This window comes from Mytilus edulis, chromosome 1 (genome assembly GCF_963676685.1).
Source record: "Mytilus edulis chromosome 1, xbMytEdul2.2, whole genome shotgun sequence".
Classification (NCBI taxonomy): Eukaryota; Metazoa; Mollusca; class Bivalvia; order Mytilida; family Mytilidae; genus Mytilus; species Mytilus edulis.
Genome location: NC_092344.1, coordinates 122,869,212 through 122,891,392, shown reverse-complemented (window position 1 = coordinate 122,891,392; position 22,181 = coordinate 122,869,212). Strand labels below are relative to the sequence as shown.

General features: G+C 31.7%; 2 protein-coding genes and 1 long non-coding RNA gene across 4 annotated transcripts in view; 1 reads left to right on the top strand and 2 right to left on the bottom strand.

The window, feature by feature from the left end:
- LOC139518539 (hemicentin-1-like) overlaps positions 1–4,255 on the top strand; it is a 33,295-nt gene extending 29,040 nt beyond the window's left edge. The window contains exons 33-38 of the mRNA XM_071310037.1: positions 86–349; positions 1,423–1,551; positions 2,136–2,301; positions 2,503–2,559; positions 2,855–2,920; positions 3,142–4,255. Of these exons, the coding sequence (XP_071166138.1) occupies positions 86–349; positions 1,423–1,551; positions 2,136–2,301; positions 2,503–2,559; positions 2,855–2,920; positions 3,142–3,478 (1,019 nt within the window). The 3' untranslated portion in view covers positions 3,479–4,255. The remainder of the gene's footprint in view (positions 1–85; positions 350–1,422; positions 1,552–2,135; positions 2,302–2,502; positions 2,560–2,854; positions 2,921–3,141) is intronic.
- Positions 4,256–6,899: 2,644 nt separating this feature from the next.
- Positions 6,900–12,171, bottom strand: LOC139520504 (uncharacterized). Of its 2 annotated transcripts, none has more exons than XR_011663900.1 (3): positions 12,098–12,171; positions 8,267–8,305; positions 6,900–7,397 (listed from the first exon to the last, which is right to left on the bottom strand). XR_011663900.1 is itself a non-coding variant. In XM_071313183.1 (3 exons), the coding sequence occupies exons 1-3, from the start codon at positions 8,915–8,917 to the stop codon at positions 7,177–7,179; spliced, it is 330 nt and encodes a 109-aa protein (XP_071169284.1). In that variant the 5' UTR covers positions 8,918–9,056; the 3' UTR covers positions 6,900–7,176. The 2 variants fall into 2 exon arrangements, 1 of the variants encoding a protein (XP_071169284.1); XM_071313183.1 differs by lacking the exon at positions 12,098–12,171 and adding an exon at positions 8,848–9,056.
- A 1,913-nt stretch (positions 12,172–14,084) lies between these two features.
- On the bottom strand, positions 14,085–15,856 carry LOC139518533 (uncharacterized). Its single transcript, XR_011663398.1, has 3 exons — positions 15,766–15,856; positions 15,115–15,193; positions 14,085–14,246 (listed from the first exon to the last, which is right to left on the bottom strand). It is a non-coding gene; the product is annotated as an uncharacterized lncRNA (long non-coding RNA).
- Between the last annotated feature and the right edge of the window lie 6,325 nt (positions 15,857–22,181).

The following is a 22,181-nucleotide window of genomic DNA, read 5'->3' as shown; positions in this document are numbered from 1 at the left end:
TGTTTTGCAAATGCAGTGTCTTAAACAAAACCCATGCTATTCACTTCGAACATATAAATTAACCTATCATTTTTATCATTTGTAGATATACCAGTGAGTACGGTTGCACAGACCAGTATATTGAAACCAGTTGGTAATCCTGTCAGCCTTAGCTGTGACACACGTGCTAACCCATCGGCTACTGCTTGGGAATGGCTTTACAACGGTAATTCCCTATCGTCAACCAACAAGGTACTAGTTGTTAACATGGATACAGAAAGTGATGCCGGGACCTATACCTGTAGAGCTACAAACGCAGTAGGATCATCGGCAGACATTGCATTTAGCATCGGTATAGGAACAGGAATCGGTAAGTCTATGTCTACATACAGGAATGTTTTTGTACTTATAGGTATTGATAACGGTTTGTTAAAAAAAAAGGCATCGTACAAGTTAATGTTTGTACTGGTCGTTGAATGAACGTTTTTTTTCTGACATGACTCATATAGATGGAATTTGTTTTCATATATTTTGTTATTATTTGTTCCTTATATTATTACGAAAAGCAATTAAGAAGAAGTTTAATCGAGACATTCTCATTGACATTACGATTTGTACTGTTTAAGTCCTACGGAAATGTTATTGCTTCACTAATTGCACATGTTGGTACTTTTTTCTTGTCATCCTTTACTTTTCCTCTTGTGGAAGGGTAGTTAGAACATTCATTAATAATATAACCACTTTTATTATTGTTCCGATGTTTATTTTACAGTTGACCCAGCAGGTACGCAGTATTTGATTGTCTCTCTATCTTTGTCTTTTTCATTAACAGCTTCCATGGCTTTGTCAGCATGAGAATCAAATGTTATAATGTGTGATAATTATCATACAATTTCTGAAGTGATCGGTCTTTATTAGAATAGTTTTTACTTTCTTTTTTAACTTCTAAATCAGCTACTAATTGATTATTTCTATTATGAACTCATTTATTGAGTAAATAATCTGTTTCTTCTTGGTGTATTTTGAGTTTGACTCCTGTTATTATACCAATGTATTATGTTTAAATAAGCATGTTAGTGTACAGAAATTGATCATTGTATGCTGTTGAAAGATTTAAATTGCAATTATTCCATGATTATCTATACGAAGACATTATTAAACTATATAGAAGTCTTGTGATATTTTTTTTCAACAAACCAGCCAGTTTCTTCCTTTTTATATTTCAGGAGTTTCAAATTTTATTTTTTTTTCATTAAGGGGCCTGTTACGTTTTTAAACTGAACTTTGCTTTGTTCGCTTTTCCTGTACGAGAAATGTGATGGTTTTATAAGACATCAAAGGATTATTAAATATCTATCGTTGAGATACTTTCAAAATAATTCTTACCTTTTTTACATTTGTGATATAGATTAAAAATTGAGGTTTTCCTGTGTTGTTTTGTAGATCCTAGCCTTGGAGCATCGACAGGTGCATCTTCATCATTATCTACTGGAGAAATAGCCGCCATTATTCTAGCCATTCTATTTGTTTTACTGCTAGTCATCGGAATCATCATCTGTTGTTGTTGTCAAGGTACGTGTTTATATAAGACTATAAAACCTCAATTTAACAAGAATGTTTAAACCTCAAGGATGGTATCACGACATCGTAGAATTCTTAATATATATGTCAGACCTGACTGTTTTCTAATATTATTTTGAATGTTATTGAAATGTCAAGTGTTCTTCTTGTGATTGATTAATTGATTGATTTTATTATTATTTCATTGGACAGTTACACATTTTTCGGTTTTGTACTTGTCCTAAAATGTCCTTTCTAAAATAATGAAGATGCGGCTCAATTATTTTTGAAGTTTTAAAACCATCTGATAAACAATCCTTTCAAACAATAGCTATTGCAATTAATATGCACACTCAACAGAGAGACGAAAGACACAAAGGGACATTTACACTCATGTAAAATACAAACTTTTTGAGTAAATATCAATAAAGTGCAAACCAGTGACAACAAAGTAGGAAAACACATCTTCAGCACAAAATACTCTAACAATAGACAATAATCTACATAAAATGAAAAGCTCACAAAATCTCCTCTTTACAGTAAATGTGGATATATCAAACATCAATTAATTGTTTCAAAATAATATATGTTTTTAGGATACTGTGCTTCCTTGTGTGGTGGTAAAAAAGAAAAGGTAACTCCACAACCTGCACCTAAGATAGTACAAGTACCTGTTTACTATGAAGAACCAGAGGAATCAGTCATATCACTGCGTAAATTGGAAATTCCACGATTTTATGAGGAACCTGTTATTGTTGCATCGTAAGTCAAACATTATGTCTTTAACACAGAATGTAACTCTATTTCGTATCAATATTTTAGTTTTTGTTTAATTAAATAACTCTATGTAATATTGTGTATTAAATTTTATTTTTTTCACCGATATTATGAATTATAATGAGATAGATATTGAATATTTTAAGCTATGACATGTTTAAATACTTGTTATTTTTTTTTTCGTAGAGAACCACCAACAACTATGGTTAGGAAGATACGCCATAAGAAACATAGAACATACAGGTAATAACCAAGTTTGTATTTATAGTAAATAACATGCATTGTGTAATTCCTTAGACTTGGGATATAAATTAAGGAGAGGTTGACAAACAGATGATTATCCATGAAGTAAGTGAAACTAAGTCTGCAATCTACAGTAAATATGTCGAACAATTCAGCCAAAACAATTTATAAATAGCGTTTTGTCTGTTAATACATGAATACATGCTTAACATTTTTGAGTGACATTCAAAGCCGAATTAGCACAATTGACATTGTTCAAACAGCGAAGTTTAATTTCTAATGTGTTTTTTTTTAGACGGCCATCAGACGAATATGAGATTAGCAAGTACCAAGTCCTTAAGCCTGATGAAACTAGAGAACTGTAAGTAGGACTTTCATAATGTATTTCAATCTTTCAATTTTTTTCTTTAAAACGTTTAGACTAAATGGTTGCAGAAACGCTTGCCTGCTTAACTTGTCATATATCTTATATTTTAGCTATGATTTTAAAATGTCAATGATTGTTAGTTTATGTATAAATATATATTAAACGCAAATGTTTTTTGTATTATAAACTTCATTGTTTTTATATCTTTTTTATAGTGAGACAACAGAACGTGCCAGAGAAAACACTTATGTAACATCCACTGGAACACGTCAGCAATACTATCTACCCGATGTTGAATACACATACGATGAGGAAGAAGAACGCAGACGACGAAGACGTAGAAGGAAGAAGAAGAGCAAACGTCATCACGTAGAACACGAAGTTCACGATAACGAAATTATCGTAGAAGATAGAATAGAGAATGGAGATGTTTTACGTTCATCAGTACGATCAAGACGTAGCGACCATGACAACTTAAGAGCGTCTACAAGGTCACGTGATGCTGATTATGATGTAGTAACCGGTGAAGAATTTTATTACGAGCAGGAGTAATTTGACATATTAGATTTAGGTTATAATAGTGCAACTGGAAAATCTTGTAACAGCTCTTTTATAGTTATCATTACGTTCATAGTTAAAAATATGAACAGTGAAAAAAGGCAACTGCACGCTTTTCTTCAATAGACTAGCATATTATTACATTTGTACTTTAAGACATTTTACGCATGTATGTCAAATGTGCATAGTGATAGACTTTTAGACAGAACATAGTACTATTGGTATTAGTAACAGAATGTGGTATTAGTGCCGTAAATCAGGTGTTAATCTAAGGTGTGTGGGTAGAACCTTATATGCTTTAGATTGTAGAGAAATATGTTTGTAATAGAAATAAGGTGCCTTGTTATCATTATCAATTGTTTAATGTCTTTCATACACGAATATCAAGGCAATCTACATGTTTTATAGACAAATTTTTTATCTTATTTTTACAAAATTTTTATATTAATATTATCCTGCATTTTGAATTGTGCTAACTTTCATTTAGATTTCTTTATATATTAAATGGTCTTTTTATGATCCGTCCATTTTTCATTTATTAGCTCATTATTTTGATATTATTTGTCATATTGTTTATTACTATAGGTTTTAGATTTTATTGTTTACGAATTTAATTTTAGATTTTCTTGTTATCTTCCGTCCCATTTTGTATCTAACTTATGTTTCTGAATATTTTGAACATGTGTTTTTGTTGTTGAATTAATTAATTATCTTGTTTTAGGTAAACTTTTATATTTATATGAATTATCTCTAAATAAATATGTAATTTGTTTTTTCTTGAGTTTTAAAAATTGCATACTCAAAAAAAAAAACTATCTTATGAATTGAACATCAGAAAACTGCTGTTGCCTGATTTCATTGCAAGATCAGGAAAAGTGTTTAAAGTAAAAGGTATGATCGTTTTGGTTTGACTTGTTTGGTTTCATCTACAATATAAACGGTTGTCTACTTGTACATATACTCATGAGACCATTCGTATCTTAATTGAAACTATCATCATAAACGTGACAATATTCAAGCATAACTCGACTGGATATACTGCGGATTTGCTAAACAATCATTCGAAAAAATATCCACATAGTATTATAGGGTTATTGCATGAATATTTGGGAATATTGTCCCTCGAAGAACATATATTGCACTCGCAAGCTCGTGCAATATAAACTTCTACTCGGGACAATATTCCCCAATATTCATGCAATATAACCCTTTTATTGTATAGCAATATAAAATTTGAATGTAAAAAATGGTTTCAACTAAGATTTTGTCGTTGATGACGTTATGAATTATTGAAGATTTATTGCACCAGTGCAATATTAGAATTTATTGCATGTTAACTTTTGGTTACTTTCTGTTGGAAATACTATATTGCTATGCCATAATACATTTTATATGATATGGCTTGTGATAGGCCTTTTATCAATATTGCTCCACAGAGAAAATGATTAGCTCTTTTTGATTAAGGACTTTCACTTTTAAATTTTCCTTTGAGTTTAATATTTTTGTTATTTTACTTTATTTTTTACATAGCCAAGGACTGGGAGACCGCAAAACTCCACGTTCAGTTTTGCAAATACATACTCGGGGTCTCAACAATATGCACTTACAAAGATAGAAGTTATAACAGAAATTTGAAGACATCCTCTTTTTTCAAGACATATCAGAACAAATCTTCATATATTGGAACACACTACAAAAAAAATTAAATCACAAAAAAAACTGAATTCCGTGTGAAATTCTAAACGGAAAGTCCCTAATCAAATGGCAAAATCAAAAGCTCTAACACATTAAACGAATTGATAACAACTGTCATATTCTTGACTTGGTTCAGGCATTGTCTTAATTATTACATGGTGGATTTAACTTGGTTTTTAAGCTAGCTAAACTTCTCAGTTGTATGACAGTCTCAAAAATTCCATTATAATAACCCGGTGAGTAAACAAAACAAACAGGCATAATAGGTAAAAATGTTAAAAAAGGGAGAACAGCAGTCACCATTGTGTTATCTTAATCCCTATAAAAACAAACAAATATGTAAACAAACATTTACCAAGGCACACTTACTTCACCATCAAACTGGCCATTGTTATATTATTGTTCGTTTCTGTGTGTGTTACATTTTAACGTTGCGTCGTTTGTTTTCTCTTATTTTTGAGTGTAATTTCACATTGCGATAAGACGTGTCACGGTACTTGTCTATCCCAAATTCATGTATTTGGTTTTGATGTTATATTTTTGTTATTATCGTAGGATTTTGTATGATGCTTGGTGTGTTTCTGTGTGTGTTACATTTTAGTGTTGTGTCGTTGTTCTCCTCTTATATTTAATGCGTTTCCCTCGGTTTTAGTTTGTTACCCCGATTTTGTTTTTTGTCCATGGATTTGAGTTTTGAACAACGGTATACTACTGTTGCCTTTATTTATTGCTCAACAATGCATTCAAGGCATCCATTGTTACATCATACACAAAGGTTATATTCCTGGGTACACAATAAAACATTTATCTGAATAATTGTTAAAAATATAACATAACTTAATGAAGTCGCTTACAATATGTCTCAGAAACAGCTTCTTTTTGGATCTGGAAGAGAGTAATATCTTCTCAATTACACGATAAAGGAAAATTTAATTAAAATTATCCTTTATGAGAGAGAACTAGTTATCCTTTACACACTAATGTTTGTCAAAATTTTACAAAATTGAGGTTGAGTAATCATAAATGAAGAATTGAGACTAGTCGTCATTGGCGGAGGTTGACGTGACTCCCTCGGTTTACACTAGTATCCTGGATGTTGTTTTAAGTAAATTATTCAGATGAGAGTACACCAGTAAATTGGTCAACAAGGGAAAGAAAAGTGGGATACATAGGATATAAACAGTAAATATTAAGACTTGCATACAAGTGAGAGGTTTAGCTAGCTAATAAGGTCTATTCCAACATTTTCTACATAAGAACACGCCTGTACCAAGTCAGGAATTTGACAGTTGTTATTCATTCGTTTGATGTGTTTGAGCTTTTTGGTTTTGCCATTTGCTTAGAGACTTACCGTTTAATTCGGCATTTTTTGTTATTTGTCTATATCCCCACACAAAAGACACATAGATAGGAGAGTGTATTCGTAGCCAGTAACTGAAAGCTATTTCAATGCAATTAACGACAATAAAGCAATTATGTATCTACGACTAAAATATCAACAAGTACACATCCAGCATCAAATGAATTTAGTTTAAAGCCGTCAGAGAAAACCACAAACTTGTGCAATGCCAAAATATATGTATCGACAGATTGTAGAAACGTGAATGCGCATATGTGTCAAACAATAATATTTCGTGTGGTATCAATTAAATGATAAGTCCCTTTACAAGTAAAAGGGAAAAGAATTAATAGTTGATGTTCTGTAAAATTACAACATTGATTAGCCTTGATGCATAAGTATTTATTAAAATGAAATATTTTGATTACTACACCTAAGCTTCGGTAAGCTAAGGAATGCTGCACCAACTGTGGAATATGTTTAGAGAAGCTTCATTGGATAAACTATCAATGAAAGGGAAACACAATTCTTAACGTTTTTGAAACATTTTCATATGAAGACTACAATTAATCGAAAGAATCAAGTACATAATGTTACATGATATCAAATGAGTTATTAAATACACGTAGATATCAGATCATAGTCCTTATTCAGACATTTATTTCTTTATCATCGTCGATACAGGAGCGACTCCACTTGTCGTCAAAGCCATATGAGATCCGCCCATTAACTGTTTCCTAAGTTTATAGAACTGGTAACCGAGAACTGTATCCAGTGCAGCTACTCCTACCACCGCTATGATCATCAGTGCCATCATTGCTGTAACTGATTTATTCTGAAAACATCCATTATCTTCCGAGTCATCTGTAATGGAAATGCCTACAAAAAAGAAGATATGTTATTATTTACCACGTGTTTATAGATATAGGAAGATGTGGTGTGGGTGCCAATGAGACAACTCTCCATCCAAATAACAATTTATAAGAGTAAACCATTATAGGTCAATGTACGGTCTTCAGCACGGAGCCTTGGCTCACACCGAACAACAAGCTATAAAGGGCCCCAGAATTACTAATGTATAAACATTCAAACGGGAAAACCAACGGTATAATCTAAATAAAAAACGAGAAACGAGAAACACGTATAAATTACATAAACAAACGACAACTACTGTACTTCAGATACCAGGAAGTAAATAACATCCTCGTTATACTCAAAGCCGAACTGCTCTCTTTAATGTAGGCTTCAACATTAAAGAGGTAACATAAACACAATAAAGTAATATACATTTATAATAAATATGGCAGTCAAATATAACGAAATAAAGATCGATCTGCCTTTTGAATTATGATAAAATTGCTTGAACTAAGGGGTAAATGATAATGATCGTCCCCTTAAGCTATCTTATTTCGTGATTAGGTTTCTGAATATTGTGCAGAGATTGAATAGAGCCAATAAATAACATGATGTTACATCTAGAATAAACTCGAGCCGAAAGATTAACACTGTGACTGTGCTCATTCGAGAAAGATTTTAAAAACAGTATCAGTTTCCATTAAAAATGGATGATTGGTTTTATTATATTATAGATCTGTCATCAAATACTAATCTATGTGAATTTTTGTTATGAGTTATAAAATAAATTGTTCGTCCTTCCTTATTTAGTTTTTTTTTAAACATCCATGAAAATTGCGATACATATTAACAAGCGATGTCTTCTTATATATTTACAATGACGTAAATCTCACCGTTTGCTCGAGTTGTCTGATTTTTACTGGTAGTTCCATCTGAAAACATAAGAACACAATGTATTATCGTAATTTATTAAGAAGATATATCAGCCTTTCATAAACACCGTGAACCTTTATTATTGATAATCGTGTGAAAACATTTAGATCGCAAATATTATGCTGAAGTAAAAATATAAAAAGGTGAAAATATACCTTTCGTGCGATTGAAAAGCTTTTCTGTATTAATCATATCCGGAAACGGTCAAAATTGGACATTTTAAAGCCGATGTACATTTTTTATCATATTTGTGTATAAATTTTCAGTACAAAGGAAATTAACACATCAAACGAATGAAAAACAACTATCATATTTCTGACTTCGTATAGGCATTCCTTATGGAGAAAATAGCGGATAAACAAAAAATAACTTAATTCCCCTAAGACGTATTTACAAAGTTTCAATAAAACAATATTCTGTGCAATGTTTCTTTAATTCAACTCATTTAAAAAACCGTAAAATGAAAACATTTGATACACGCGATATCGTGAAAAGAAAATGCGTAGGAATTTTCTAAATATAAAACAAACTATCAACATACTGTACTTAGCATCAGCAACAAGGCAGGTCGAAATAACTATTACGGCAATCAACACTATATAACGCGACATATTCTTCTCCAAAATGAGTCGATTTAAGAAAAATAGTTAATTTTGAACTTCAAATTTCACCAAAGTTTATAAATTCTAATATAGTTAAATCGTGGAGATAATATTCCCAGGAATAACCGGCATAACAATGACTATGTGAATTAAAGAAAGCATTATTGTATTATAGAATACATGTGTTCTCTTTATAATGTTTGTGATAGGTTATCTCTCGACCCGGTTTTATTAATATATATACAAACTTAACATTTTATCTTAATATCATAATGAATTTATATATTTGATTTTACTAAAGTACTCTTGAAAAAAATAAAGTATCGTGTTTGTTATATTCACATTTATTATGTAGACTTCGTACTTATCTTAGCAATATAAACCTTTGATCAGACAAAGATATGGACTTAATTTGTAAAATAAATTTACCAAATTGATCCGTCGTTGATCCAGGTATTTATAACTTTTTTCTATTGGTGTATCCGTTATCACTGAAATAGCTGTTATTAAGGATGTGTTATTGAAATAGAAAAGATAAAGGGTAAAATTTCCCCTGTTCTTGCTTTATGCAAGATCATTTATAAAGAATCAAAATTTTATTGGCTCACGTTTCTAGTACAATGTGGCGTATTACTGAATATGTCATAAAATACAAAGGAGTAGGTCGGGTAATGGATGATTTTGGCCTCAAATTTCAGGTTCAAGTTTTTCGACACTTTTTAAACACTAAAGTGTCTATTTCAATTGATTCGATTAGTTTATGTGAAAGATTTTAACTGATTTAGTCATTAAAAACGCTCTGATTCAAGCTTAAATATGAAAAATCTATCAAATATATATGCCAAAAAAACATCACATTTCAGATGGTTTTTGTCAAAAATGAAAGTGGCCGCATTCGTGTTCATCCTCAACCTTTATATATGCTCTGTATTATCATCAAATACAACTTACATTTCAATATTATGAATAAACACGAATGCGGCCACTTTCATTTTAGACGGAAACTGTCTAAAAATTAACCAAAATGCAAACATTTTGAAGATTTCAGTAATTTAGCATGACTTAATGATGCTAGAACGCGATATTTGTGCATTGTAGTTCAAAAACAGCCCATATCTATGTAGCAGAAGCATTTTACTTTCCAAAATATAGCTTAAAGATTTCATTTTCACAATTTTCTAAAACTGCTATATTTTGGGGCTAAAAAGGGGTCTTACTGAACCCACTCCTTTCAAAATATGGCTCGTAGTGCATTTGTATTGTTATTTTTCATAAATTTTTTAATTATTAAAAAAAAGTTTTTCGGAAACAATGATACGTATGCAAATGAAGTTCCTGTAGAAAAGCTGTTGAATTCTGTAACACATGAATTCATTCATAAAAATAAAAGAATGTTTGGTGAAGAGCAACCAAACAGTAAATCAACAATAAATTGTTCAACTATTGATTAGGTAGTTAACTCAATTTTTTAGATTTTCGAATTTATAAGGTTTCAGACACATTTGAATTATTATTTTGACACTATCTTACCAAGTGAGGAAAATTGCCATTGTTATATTATAGTTCGTTTCTGTGTGTGTTACATTTTAATAATGTGTTTCTGTTGTGTCGTTGATCTCCTATTATATTTGATGCGTTTCCCTAAGTTTTAGTTTGTAACACGTTTTTGTTTTTTCTCACTTGATTTATGAGTTTCGAACAGCGGTAAACTACTGTTGTCTTTATTTATGCTCATTTTACGGATACTACGTTTCAGTTCGTGCATATGTTCTTCTACATATGATTACCTGTTCAAATTATTCAATATGTATAATGGTAGCTCATGATATAAGTACGAACAGTTGCCTTTTCTTCTGTTTACACTCCAAAACCCCGTTCGCAAGCTTTAACAATGCATATATGCAAAGCGTCCACATTGATGTACTTACATTACTGTACATACTCAATTGGCATAGACAAAAAACAACCATTTTTCTAGGATTGCATTTGATTGACGATTCAAGTGTTGTGTTTTTTATATGCCCGTTTACGGGACCTATTATGGTATACTGTTGTCCGTCCATCCGTCCGTCGTCAACATGTCAGACAATAACTCATAACCATTTGAACCAATAGTCCTGAAACTTTGGTGAATTGTTCATATCTTTTTACGTGAGCTCCCTTTCGTTTGTTAAAATTTTAGATTTGAAGGAGGCTCGCGGGTATTAAATTTTCGGAAAAAGATAGACAAATTTTATTTATTACCTTTCGTAGTTGTTACTTTATCATATTGTTAAAAAAATAATTCCAAAAAAGTCAATTCGTTTTTCCCAAGGTGACTTTTGAAATGTAGATATCATTCAAAAAGCTCCAAATTATCTCCCTTTGGTGCAAAAATTAAATTTTTTGGCATTAGAATTGAAATATCTTTTTTAACTCATCGGTGACCTATATTTTTATTGTTGTTTTCGAATAAGCTGTTCATAAAGTAAATAACTGTAAAATTTAAGCGATTTCTATAATTTTGTTCTTTTTTTTATTTCGATATTACCTCTATTTCTACTATTAGTTTAACAGAAAAAAAGGACATTATCAAAAATGTATTCTTCTTTCGAAGGCAGATTGTGAGCGTAAATGAACGGTGACCCAATTTTTTTAATTTCATTTTTCTATTTAGCATAAGATAAAGTTCATTTATATAATAGTATAGCGAAATCCTATATTAAATAAAAAATTCCATCCCCTTAAGTTTCCGATTTTATTATTTTTCATTAAAAAGAGGGATTTCCCATGTTTTTGACTATTATAACTTAAAAACGCTGTGTCAAAAATTTTAGTGAATTGTTTATATCCATCAACATGAGCTCCCTTTTGATTTTATAAATTTTAGAATTTGTTCATTAAAAAAGGGGAATTTTCCAGTTTTCGGATAATATCTGAAAAATGCTTTCATGTTAAAGTTATAATGTATGAATGTCAAATCGAGATATAGCACAGTCCATAAAACACGAAATAAAGTAGTCCGAGAATCAGATTACTCTAACGTCCAACGGCTGTTTTGTCAGACAAGCTTGGACGTCCCACGGTCCCAGCTTGTCTGTCAAAACATCCGCTGGACGGTTATAATTTCCAGTATACCACGGATACAGATTTAAAATATGTGATGAACGGTTTGAAGGCATCAAATGCAATGTTATAAATGTAACTCACTCTGTGGTTCGCCACAAATTCTGTCTAAGATGTCACTGCAATATTCAATTGGAGATACGTGTTAGAAAGGGAATAGTAAGTAAACGATCATACGATGTTATGGGTTCTTATAAGGTTATAGATGCATACTCCTCTTAAACTGAACACATACAGCAGATTATAAATAATCGAACTAAATAAAGTGATGAACAGCGAAACAGAATAAAACATAAAACCAAAAAGGTGCTTTACTAGACAATTTCGTTCCTTATATAAAGTTGCAAGTTTATTTCCAAGAAAATATTTTTGTCAATTTGGTCGTCAAAAAGGCGATATCAGAATTACTTTGTCGACCAAATAAATTAAATGATAATACAATTTTACAAACCAAGACTTCATATACCCTACAGTGGTTACCAACAGAAATCAAAGTAAATGTATAAACTATGTAAATAAATGCTTCCAAAGAGCCTTTTCTTGTTTAACTTTCAGCAACAACGCTGTTAAAAATTAAGGCCGGGATTATTTACAACTTTGGGAGCTATATGATCAAACAGGCTTACAGTTTACTATATTTGCTTGCATTCAATACATTTGAACTTTGGTGGGGACAATCATCCCACATCTCCTTGTTTGTATATTAAAACAGACTTGAAGCGTAATATAATGGACTGTATTTAGTTACTATTGGACATTGTTGATTGCTACATGTGATATTTTTTATGATAGTTTAGAATATAAGTTGGTTTGTTTTTATCATGCGAATCATGTTATGCTTACTATATGTTTGAGTTTTGCTTATTGTTAAAAACCGTACGCTGACCTGTAATTTTTAACCGCCTTGCCCTAGGTCTCTGGTGCAAACATTGCACTCAAAAAACTTATAAATCTAGCTCGTCCAAGGAATATGAACTTGAACGTTCTCACACCTTTCACCCAAGATTTTGAAACAGCAAATTTGATGACACAATATCCGTATTAACAGCCAACCTGCTATTAACTGTACAAAAAAATCTGCAACAGATTCGCATCTCAACATACACGCATAATGTCTCTTCAAAGTAAAACTATGCGAAAATATAAATCTTTATACTAAAAAAGAATGTTTTTAAAACAAAAAGACATAAGTTGGGCAAATAATCATGGGAGTGCATGAGAGAGATAATTTCCTTTTTTTAATATAATGTCCTTGAAGTATTCAAACGTTGATGATAATTATGATATCGGATGACATGTGTTATCTCTCAAACGATTTAACACAGAAATTGCTGTCTAATATATCAAAGCAATTTATCAGGTAGATTCTAACACTAGTTCAATAATTTAATTGTTTTCTTTCTTCATATTTTGAGGTATTACAACTTTAATACTCGCTGGAGTAAAGTTACGTAACATGTTTACATATAAAATCGTCTATCTTTTTCCTCTCTATATTTTTGTAGTCCTTGTATCTTTCTGTTTTCTTAACACTTTGTTATAATAACACATTTTTTAGAGTACTTAATTGTGTGGTTTCATGGGCTCAGATCAAAGAAGCAGAGAAAATTTAGGTATCAGTATACTGAGTTGTATGCTTTGGTTTGAATCTTTTTTTCCGAAAATCATACCCATTGTATATCTTTAGTTCGTATGTCATATGTCAGGAGCCTGTAACTCAGTGGTTGTCGTTTGTTGATGTGTTACATTTTTGTGTTTCGTTCATTGTATTTTGTTTTTGTACATTAATTAGGTCGTTGTTTTCTTGATTGTATTGTTTTACATTTGTGATTCCATGGCATTTCATAGTTGACTATGCGGTATGGGTATTTTTCATTGTTTAAGGCCACACGGTAACGTATAGTTAATTTCTGTGTCATTTGGTCTCTTGTGAAGAGTTATCTCATTGGCAATCATAGTTACCACATCTTCTTTTTTAATACTTTTTTAATCAAAATAAATTCCACTCAACTAAACCCATATTTAAAAAAATCAATTTTATTGCAATTCATGAGTTTTATTCTACGTTTTTCTGTTATTGATCGACTTTATAACATTATGTCATAAAATCAAGTTTAAATTAAAAACAAAGTTTAATTATAATATCTGGCATCGTTGTTACAATACATCATGAATCTATGTCCCTCACATCACGTCGTGTACTTTGTTGTCTGGTGTCGCCTTTATACCAAACCTAAAGAAGAAACGGACGTATTTATTCATTACGCATCCGTGATATTTTATTGCGGAACATGTTGTCTAACAGCATTCCCCTAATAAACTAAATTTTCTATTGTTAAAATGACGATTGACTACTAGATCATTAGCTGCATATCTAAGTGTAAGCTGGTATGTGTACGACTGTTTCCAGTGACGGATTTAGAAATTTTCATAAGTGGGGGCCCACTGACTGACCTAAGAGGGGACCCGCTCCAGTCACGCTTCAGTGATTTCCTATATAAGCAACCAATTTTTTTTCCAAAAAGGGGGGGGGGCTGTTCCCCCCTAAATCAGCCTCTGGTTTCTGTGATTTTGTTTCATCTGTTTTAAACCATGTGATAATTTTGGAATAAAAAAGAAGGCAGAATATATATCAAACTAAGCTAAAAAACTCAATCAGTCGGAAAGAGACCCCAAAATTCATGTAAAACAAATATACGATAAACAGACAAGTAATAGTATACAAAACAATATATAAAGACTGAACAACACAAGTCCCACCCAAAACACTGCGGTGATATCAGGTGCTCCGGAAAGGAAAGTATAATGATATGTATTAAGTGACGTGGCTGGTCTGGTCTGGTAATGAGACACTAATCTATGGACAAAGATGGTAACAACTACAGGTAAAATCAGTTGAAAACGGCTTGTTTGTTGGATATAAAATGTAACATATATTTCAGGAGAAAATTCGTGGCTTGAATGGAGAAACTATGATAAATAAGTTTCTAAGTGATTAAAACTCTATTAACACATACTTTTTTACTTCCTACAGCCATAAAAATGTGACATGATGAAACGTGCTTAATTGCACACACTTATTTGAATTTAGCAGTACTTACCGTTTAGACAACCAATAGAACAATATCAGCATTGGGAACGACCCTAGAATACATACCATTACCAAAAACCATTCACGTGCTAAAATAGATTACACATATGTGAAGGATGGTCATCTAACTTTTTTTTTTACAAAATCTATATATTTCTTATTCTTCAGTTTGCTTGTTACAATTATAGCCAGTGGAGTATTCCTGCGAAATACTTTCAGAGTACTTGTTCTTGCATGAAATCTTTGACCAGACCGGGAACCACAATATAAAATATATGACAGTGACAAGAGCTAATATTTTCAAGAGTTCATTTCTAACGACAGTGCATGTAGAAATCATGAAATACACATGCGTGTGAAATTAAACTGGTTTTTTTTTAAAGTGAGTGGTGAGCCGTACCTTTCGAAGTTTTAAAGTTGAAAATTTATTTTGTATTTTAATTTTTGTTAAAAATGAGGATTTTTCTAATGGGATAAAAACCTGGCTTCATCAATTTTTAATCCAAATAACTAAAGAAACTAAGGTACCAGTATAAGATTTGTATTTGCCAAGAGTTTGTGACAAATTGTCTTTTCTAACAAGAAATTTTTCCATCGTTGTCAAAATCGCTATGTCATTATTACACAGCATACCTTGGTAGATATAGGCTAATTAACTTACGTTTTTTACAGGTATCCCCTTTGAAGAATGTAGAACATACACAGTAATCATTATGACAGTAACCATACTTACAACCATTTTTACAATACCCTAGAAAAAAACCAAGCATTTATTTCAATATTTAATATTTAATGTCAAACGAATTCAGGAGGTAATTTCTTTTTCTTAACCGTGTGGTGAATTCTACGAATTAAGACATCATTGCTAATTTTCTTTTTATTTAACAAACAAACAAACAAAATTCAAGTTCCTTTCAGAGAAAAATTAACTGGGCTTAAAAGTTTAGATATCCAATCGTAGTACTATTTTATCTTAGGACATAGAAAACCCGTCCTTTCGTATCAAATCTCTTAAAAGTAGCTTTATGCATACGGGCTCTGATTCTTAAATCTATCCTGTCTTCTACAGAGTAGTTGTTATTTTACACTTTTGAGTGTATGTTTGTGCATGAACTCCGCGAGGCAATCTTTTTTCATATAGCTCCTCGTCTGTTTCGGTACTTATACACCCTAGGTTTTCGAATGTTTCGCTTTGAACATTCCCGACTGAAGGTAAAAGCAGACAAACTTTTCGGATGTATAAAATCTGTAAGGTGAAATTTTCAATTTTGAATGGCTTATTTTGTAAGGAAAAAATATGAATATCGGAAATTAACAGAGTCGGAATAATGGAACGAATGGAAAACTACTTATTTCTCTGACTCGACACACGCACTATTTGTATAAAATTTAGGTTTTAACCTTGATTAACAGTGGTTTATATATATATAAAAAAAAAGAAGATGTGGTATGACTGCCAATGAGACAACTCTCCACAAGAGACCTAAATGACACGGAAATTTACAACTATTGGTCACCGTACGACCTTCAACAATTAGCAAAGCCCCTACCGCATAGTCAGCTATAAAAGACCTCGAAATGACAATGTAAAACAATTCAAACGAGAAAACTAACGGCCTTATTTATGCACAAAAAAATAAAGAAAAACAAATATGTAAGACATAAAGAAACTACAATTACTGAATTACAAGCTCCTGACTTGGAACAGGCACATACATACAGAATGTGGCGGGGTTAAAATTGTCAGCAGGATCCCAACCCTCCCCCTAACCTGGGACAGTAGTATAACAGTACAACATAAGAACGAACTATAAAAATCAGTTGAAAAAGGCGTAACTCGTCAAATGGACAAAAAGTGGACGTGGCTTATACTTTTTTGTCCCCATCATTCTCAAGTCTACTTACTCTACCAAAACCCTTCTAAAAAGGATAAAGGTTATTAAACACATTTCAAGTAGTAGAAGATTACCGTGATTAAAATTATTCCAGAAATAGAAGGTGAATAAATTATTTGATGTTAAATTGGAGACAGTACTCTTAGATGTATTGGAAAAGGAGACAAACTCTGATATGTTACTGAGTAGGAGACAGTACTCTTAAAAATATTTTCGAGTAGAGATATTGTTATCTTCAGAGTATAGTATTGGATACAATATGATGAATTTTAGCCATACGATTACCATTTATTGTCTTGTTTACTGATTTTGCACTCGTATACCCTTCACCTTGAGGATCTGGAATTTGAAAAGTAGTTTTATTGAATAACATGTGTTAAATACATCACTGCTTTCAAAGATTAAAATAACTGTATGTCGATTAAACGTCATAAAGTTTGTTCATATATATAAAATGTTCTACTAAGTTATTTCAGCTTTCCTATATAACAAAATTCCAGCAGCGCCTGGATATGGAGCATATATCTCCAAGGTAAAACAAGATTCAAGAGCTAGCATTACATAGTATGATTCCTTGATAGTATGTTGCTGTTTATGAGGGGCCTAATGACCCAAGAGTTCCAGCTGATGAAGTTGAAATTAACCCTTGGAAACCTTTATAGACGCCATCACATGTTGGTTGACATCTTTGGAATATCTATTGACGACGGATATGTTCAAATTGTCGTAAACAGAACGCGTCCACATTTTCTTGGTGTGGGTTACTTTTTCATTTCTAGACTTAAAATGCTTTTACTAATTTTTCTTTGAAATAACATTTATTTTCCAGACTATTAAATGGTTTTACTTCCTTTTTCTTTGGAAAAAAAATATTTCTAGAAATTCCACAGTATTGAAAAAAACCACTTAATTTGAATATTTGATGCATGTTTTAAAACAAACAAATTCCATTTTCTACATTTAAAAATACTTTTTATTTCATTTTCACATTTAAATTTACCAATGATCCAATTAGAAACTAATGACTAAAACAACATAGCTTGCAATAACAACATGTATTGTTCTTCCACTTATCCCCCATGTAGGAATAGCCAGAATAGTAAAATACAAAATGTAGGAATCGCCAGAAGACACCGGTTTGCATATCCTGTCAGGGAACTTGAGAACAGAAGACTCTCGGTTTTTGTGGGGATTCAAGATGCTTAGATATTCGTTCTTGTGTTTTGAATACTGTTATTTGTCTTTTAGATGTGTTTCTTTGTTGCCCTTTCCATAGGTAGTTTTTTTTACCTATGAGTTTAATATTCGTCTGGTATCTTTCGTCTAATTTGTAATAATCTATACACATTCTACATTAGTTTATCTAAAACTGCAATAGTACATTTTGCAACTCGTTAATATTATAACTAAGTATCAAATAAAACATAGAATGTCTGCTATGGAAAAATATGTAAATACATAATATTGTACAGTATAAACTAATAGAAATGGAGAATATTTAAGCAAAATTAAACCATTATCTCTATAAAGGTTTCTTACATGTAACTGCATATGAGAGTGTAGTTTTGTTGACCATTTTGGTAAACGGCAAAGTGTTTTCTTTGGCATTAAGATGTCCCTGTACAACTGCAAGAAAACAAGATTATCTCTACAATAGATAAATATCATAATAATTAAACTTTTCTCTTTAATATACTCATACGGATATTAACAGACAATATGATAAAAACAGTCGCTGCTTCACCAAGACTAAGCTAAAATCTTGAGAAGGGGAAGTAGTGTAAAAGATGGACGGAAACAAATCTTTGGGGCTGAAATTGATAACTTATTTAATTTAATCTGACCAAATGTGCATAATCCCCAGGACAAAACTTTTCAAAAAGGTTTCTGATTTTTTTTACATACTTTCTACTTTTTTAAGAAATTTTTGGTTTTAAGTCGAACTTTTTCATACTTAAGACATAAAGGAGCTATATTTTCTTTGGCTTTAAGTTGAAAGTTTCCTCATTGGTAATCATACCCAATCACCATATCGTAATAAAAGCATGTATAGAATAAAAACATTATTTGTATTACCGCTTTGACAACATTTTCCTGTAAATCCGCTTGGACAGTGACAACTATTCTGTGTGAATACACCATTGAGGCATGATTTGCCACATGCCATTTTGTCCAAATAATCATATTCTGTGTAATTGCAAAACACAGCACAATCGGAAAACGACATTAAATTCAAAGAACAACAGATGGTTTTGTATCTGGTGGCAACACCTCCACCACATGATGCCGAACATGTTGACCAAGTCGTCCATGGGTATAAATGGCACTGATAAATACCCGGTGAACATTGGAATATTTCGGTCGTACAAACAACAAACATTGAAGTTATAACTATAGCCGAAAGCATCCTATTTTTCGCCAATTGTAGAAGCGAGTTCAATACATAAAAGAGACAGCGTTTTAAACTGATATATATGGGGGAAACGTTCAGTTTATCGTTTTATTGGTCAAACACATTTTAATTTGTTATTGAATGAGATAAAATAAGATTTAGAAGCTTTCATTTAAGTAACGGTATTAACTTCTAAAAAGTTATTTTGGAAAGATGCTCTCGGTTCAGAATACTTTATTGTTGAGTAAACCAATACATTAATCACAAACGATTTGGACATTAATGATTCGACAACAGTATGCACATATATATGACAAAATAATATAAATGTGTTGTTACATCACTCTCCAAGATATAAAAGGTGACCGCTGTAACCCCGCCACTTTCTGTATTGACCTGTCGGAATTCAGGACACAGTCACGGGTAACTGTATCTAATATTTGATTTTCGTTCATTGTTTTGTATCATACATTAGCTAATCAGTTTTCCCGTTTGAATTGTTTTACACATTTATTGATAAGAAGATGTTGTATGTGTGACAATGAGACAAATCTCCAGCCAAATCACAATGTATACACAGTTAACAAATATAGGTCAAAGTACGACTTTTAACACCGGCTCACACAGAACAAGCTATAAACAAGCTATGGACTCCTCAAAATGACTTGAGTAAAACAATTCAAACATGAAAACCAAACGTCTAATCTTTGTTACGAGAAACCAGTAAGGAAGTTAAGATTAATCGACATACTAAAAACTGTCAAAGGTGGTACATACCAAAAATGGCGACACGAGATATTACCAAAAATTAGTAAACAATGAATTACAGACATGCATCAAAATTGTGTCACCAGGTCTTATTAACACTAAAGTACAAATTGAGAGAAATTGCAGTTACTGAAATCGGGTTGGAAACCAAAAAACAATTAACAATTCTTTTAGTATCAACGTTTAAATCGCATAGCCTTACAATATGACACGTAGGATCTGGACTGTAGATATGTGTCATAAATTTTTTAAAAAAATGTATTGAATTTATTTCATACTTTAATAATATGGATTTAAAGGTTGATTCAATATTGGACAGTTTCAGACATTTTGAAAAGAATGCTGTTTTATTAATGATAGGAGTTTTTCCATTTATCAGAATCAATATTATTACATTACTGATGACAGGTTTTAGGATGATACAAAATACTTAAACGAAAATTGTTCAAATCTCGATAATCGTTTGAATATTAACAAATCAAGATTACAAACAAAACCAGATAGACTCGCATGCAATCTAAAATTAATGAGAATGGCGGCGACGGTAGAGGAAGCAACTCCTGGGGTTGAAGTCATAAAACTTTGCTCAGTGCTCGGAGCACAAAAATCATGCTCGAAACATGAAATCCAGCATTTTGATTGGTTGATTTTGAAGTATGAGTACAAAAAATTATATATGCATATATCGCCCACCAGGCAAATTCAGATTTAGTCAAAACGTCAAATCGAGAAGAGGTTAACTTGCAATCAGACAACTACATTTATATCTAACAATTTAAGACCTAGTAAAGATATCGCTAGTGAGTTGCGACATCGACGTATCGTATCAGTCCACCAATTTATCTTACCGTAAAAACTATACAAGATTGATTTCATTCCTTCTTCCTCATATCTATGAAAGTGCAGATTCTGTGTAAGAAGTGCGTCAATGTTAACAAAGTCTGCATCGTGTGAAAATACACAAGCGAAATGCCAACGTCATATGACAGGACTAAGGGTACGTTACTGCTGAGAAATATAAAGTTGAAATTTGGAACAGATCAAGATATAAGAAAACCTTACATATCAGAGGTTATTAATTTCAAAGAATGTCTTAAATGATTAAACAAATCACAATGTCGTCCGTTAATCTTTTAAAAAGAGCACGATTTTTTTGTCAATTTTTCATTTATTCATTCATGTACCTAACTATGTCAAGTTTTCATTGCATTTCATAAATAAAGCAAAAGATACGAAAGGTATATTCAAAGTTATAAGTTTAAAAAAGCTATCAATGTCATGGCAAAAAATTTAAAATAAAAGCATAAGAAACAATTGTGTGGGATTCTAGAATTTCGAGATAATTTTAAATCTCGATCTTTTCCGAAATAGGTTCTATCAGGACATTTGATTTTTCAAACTTATATACCATCGTTCCCCATTTGAAATTGAGAAATCATCTATAACTATAATCCACAATTCCTTTCAACATTAAAATTGAATCATACGCTATAGATTTATCACTTTGGGTTACCACAGGGCGTATTTTGTTAACAGTTAACAAAAAGGTAAAACATACTACACATAAAAACAAGTGATCAGTATGCTGGAGTTTCTACCTGACAACATTTTTTATTGAATTTGGAAATCGACGTTTTCAACCAATTGTCGGCAGTCCTATGGGAACGAACCGTGCGCTTCCTCTTGCCGATCTCTTTTTTGTTTTTCATACGACGTGTCGAAGCTCCTTCGGACACTTGTTAAAAACAAAAAGATTAAAGAAGACAGATCTTTTAATTGCACATTCAGATATATTAATGGTGTGCTTTCCATTAACAATCAAAACTTTTCTGTGTGGATTCCATTATTATATTCTCTAGAACTAGAAATTAAAGAAACAACAGGCTCATATTTAGACACCCCTATACCTCGAATTTGAAATCTCAGTACCAGAATCTATGACAAACGAGACGATTTTAATTTTTAAAAATATCAAGTGCCTCCACTTTATAAGTAGCGATATATCAACTTCACCTGCATATG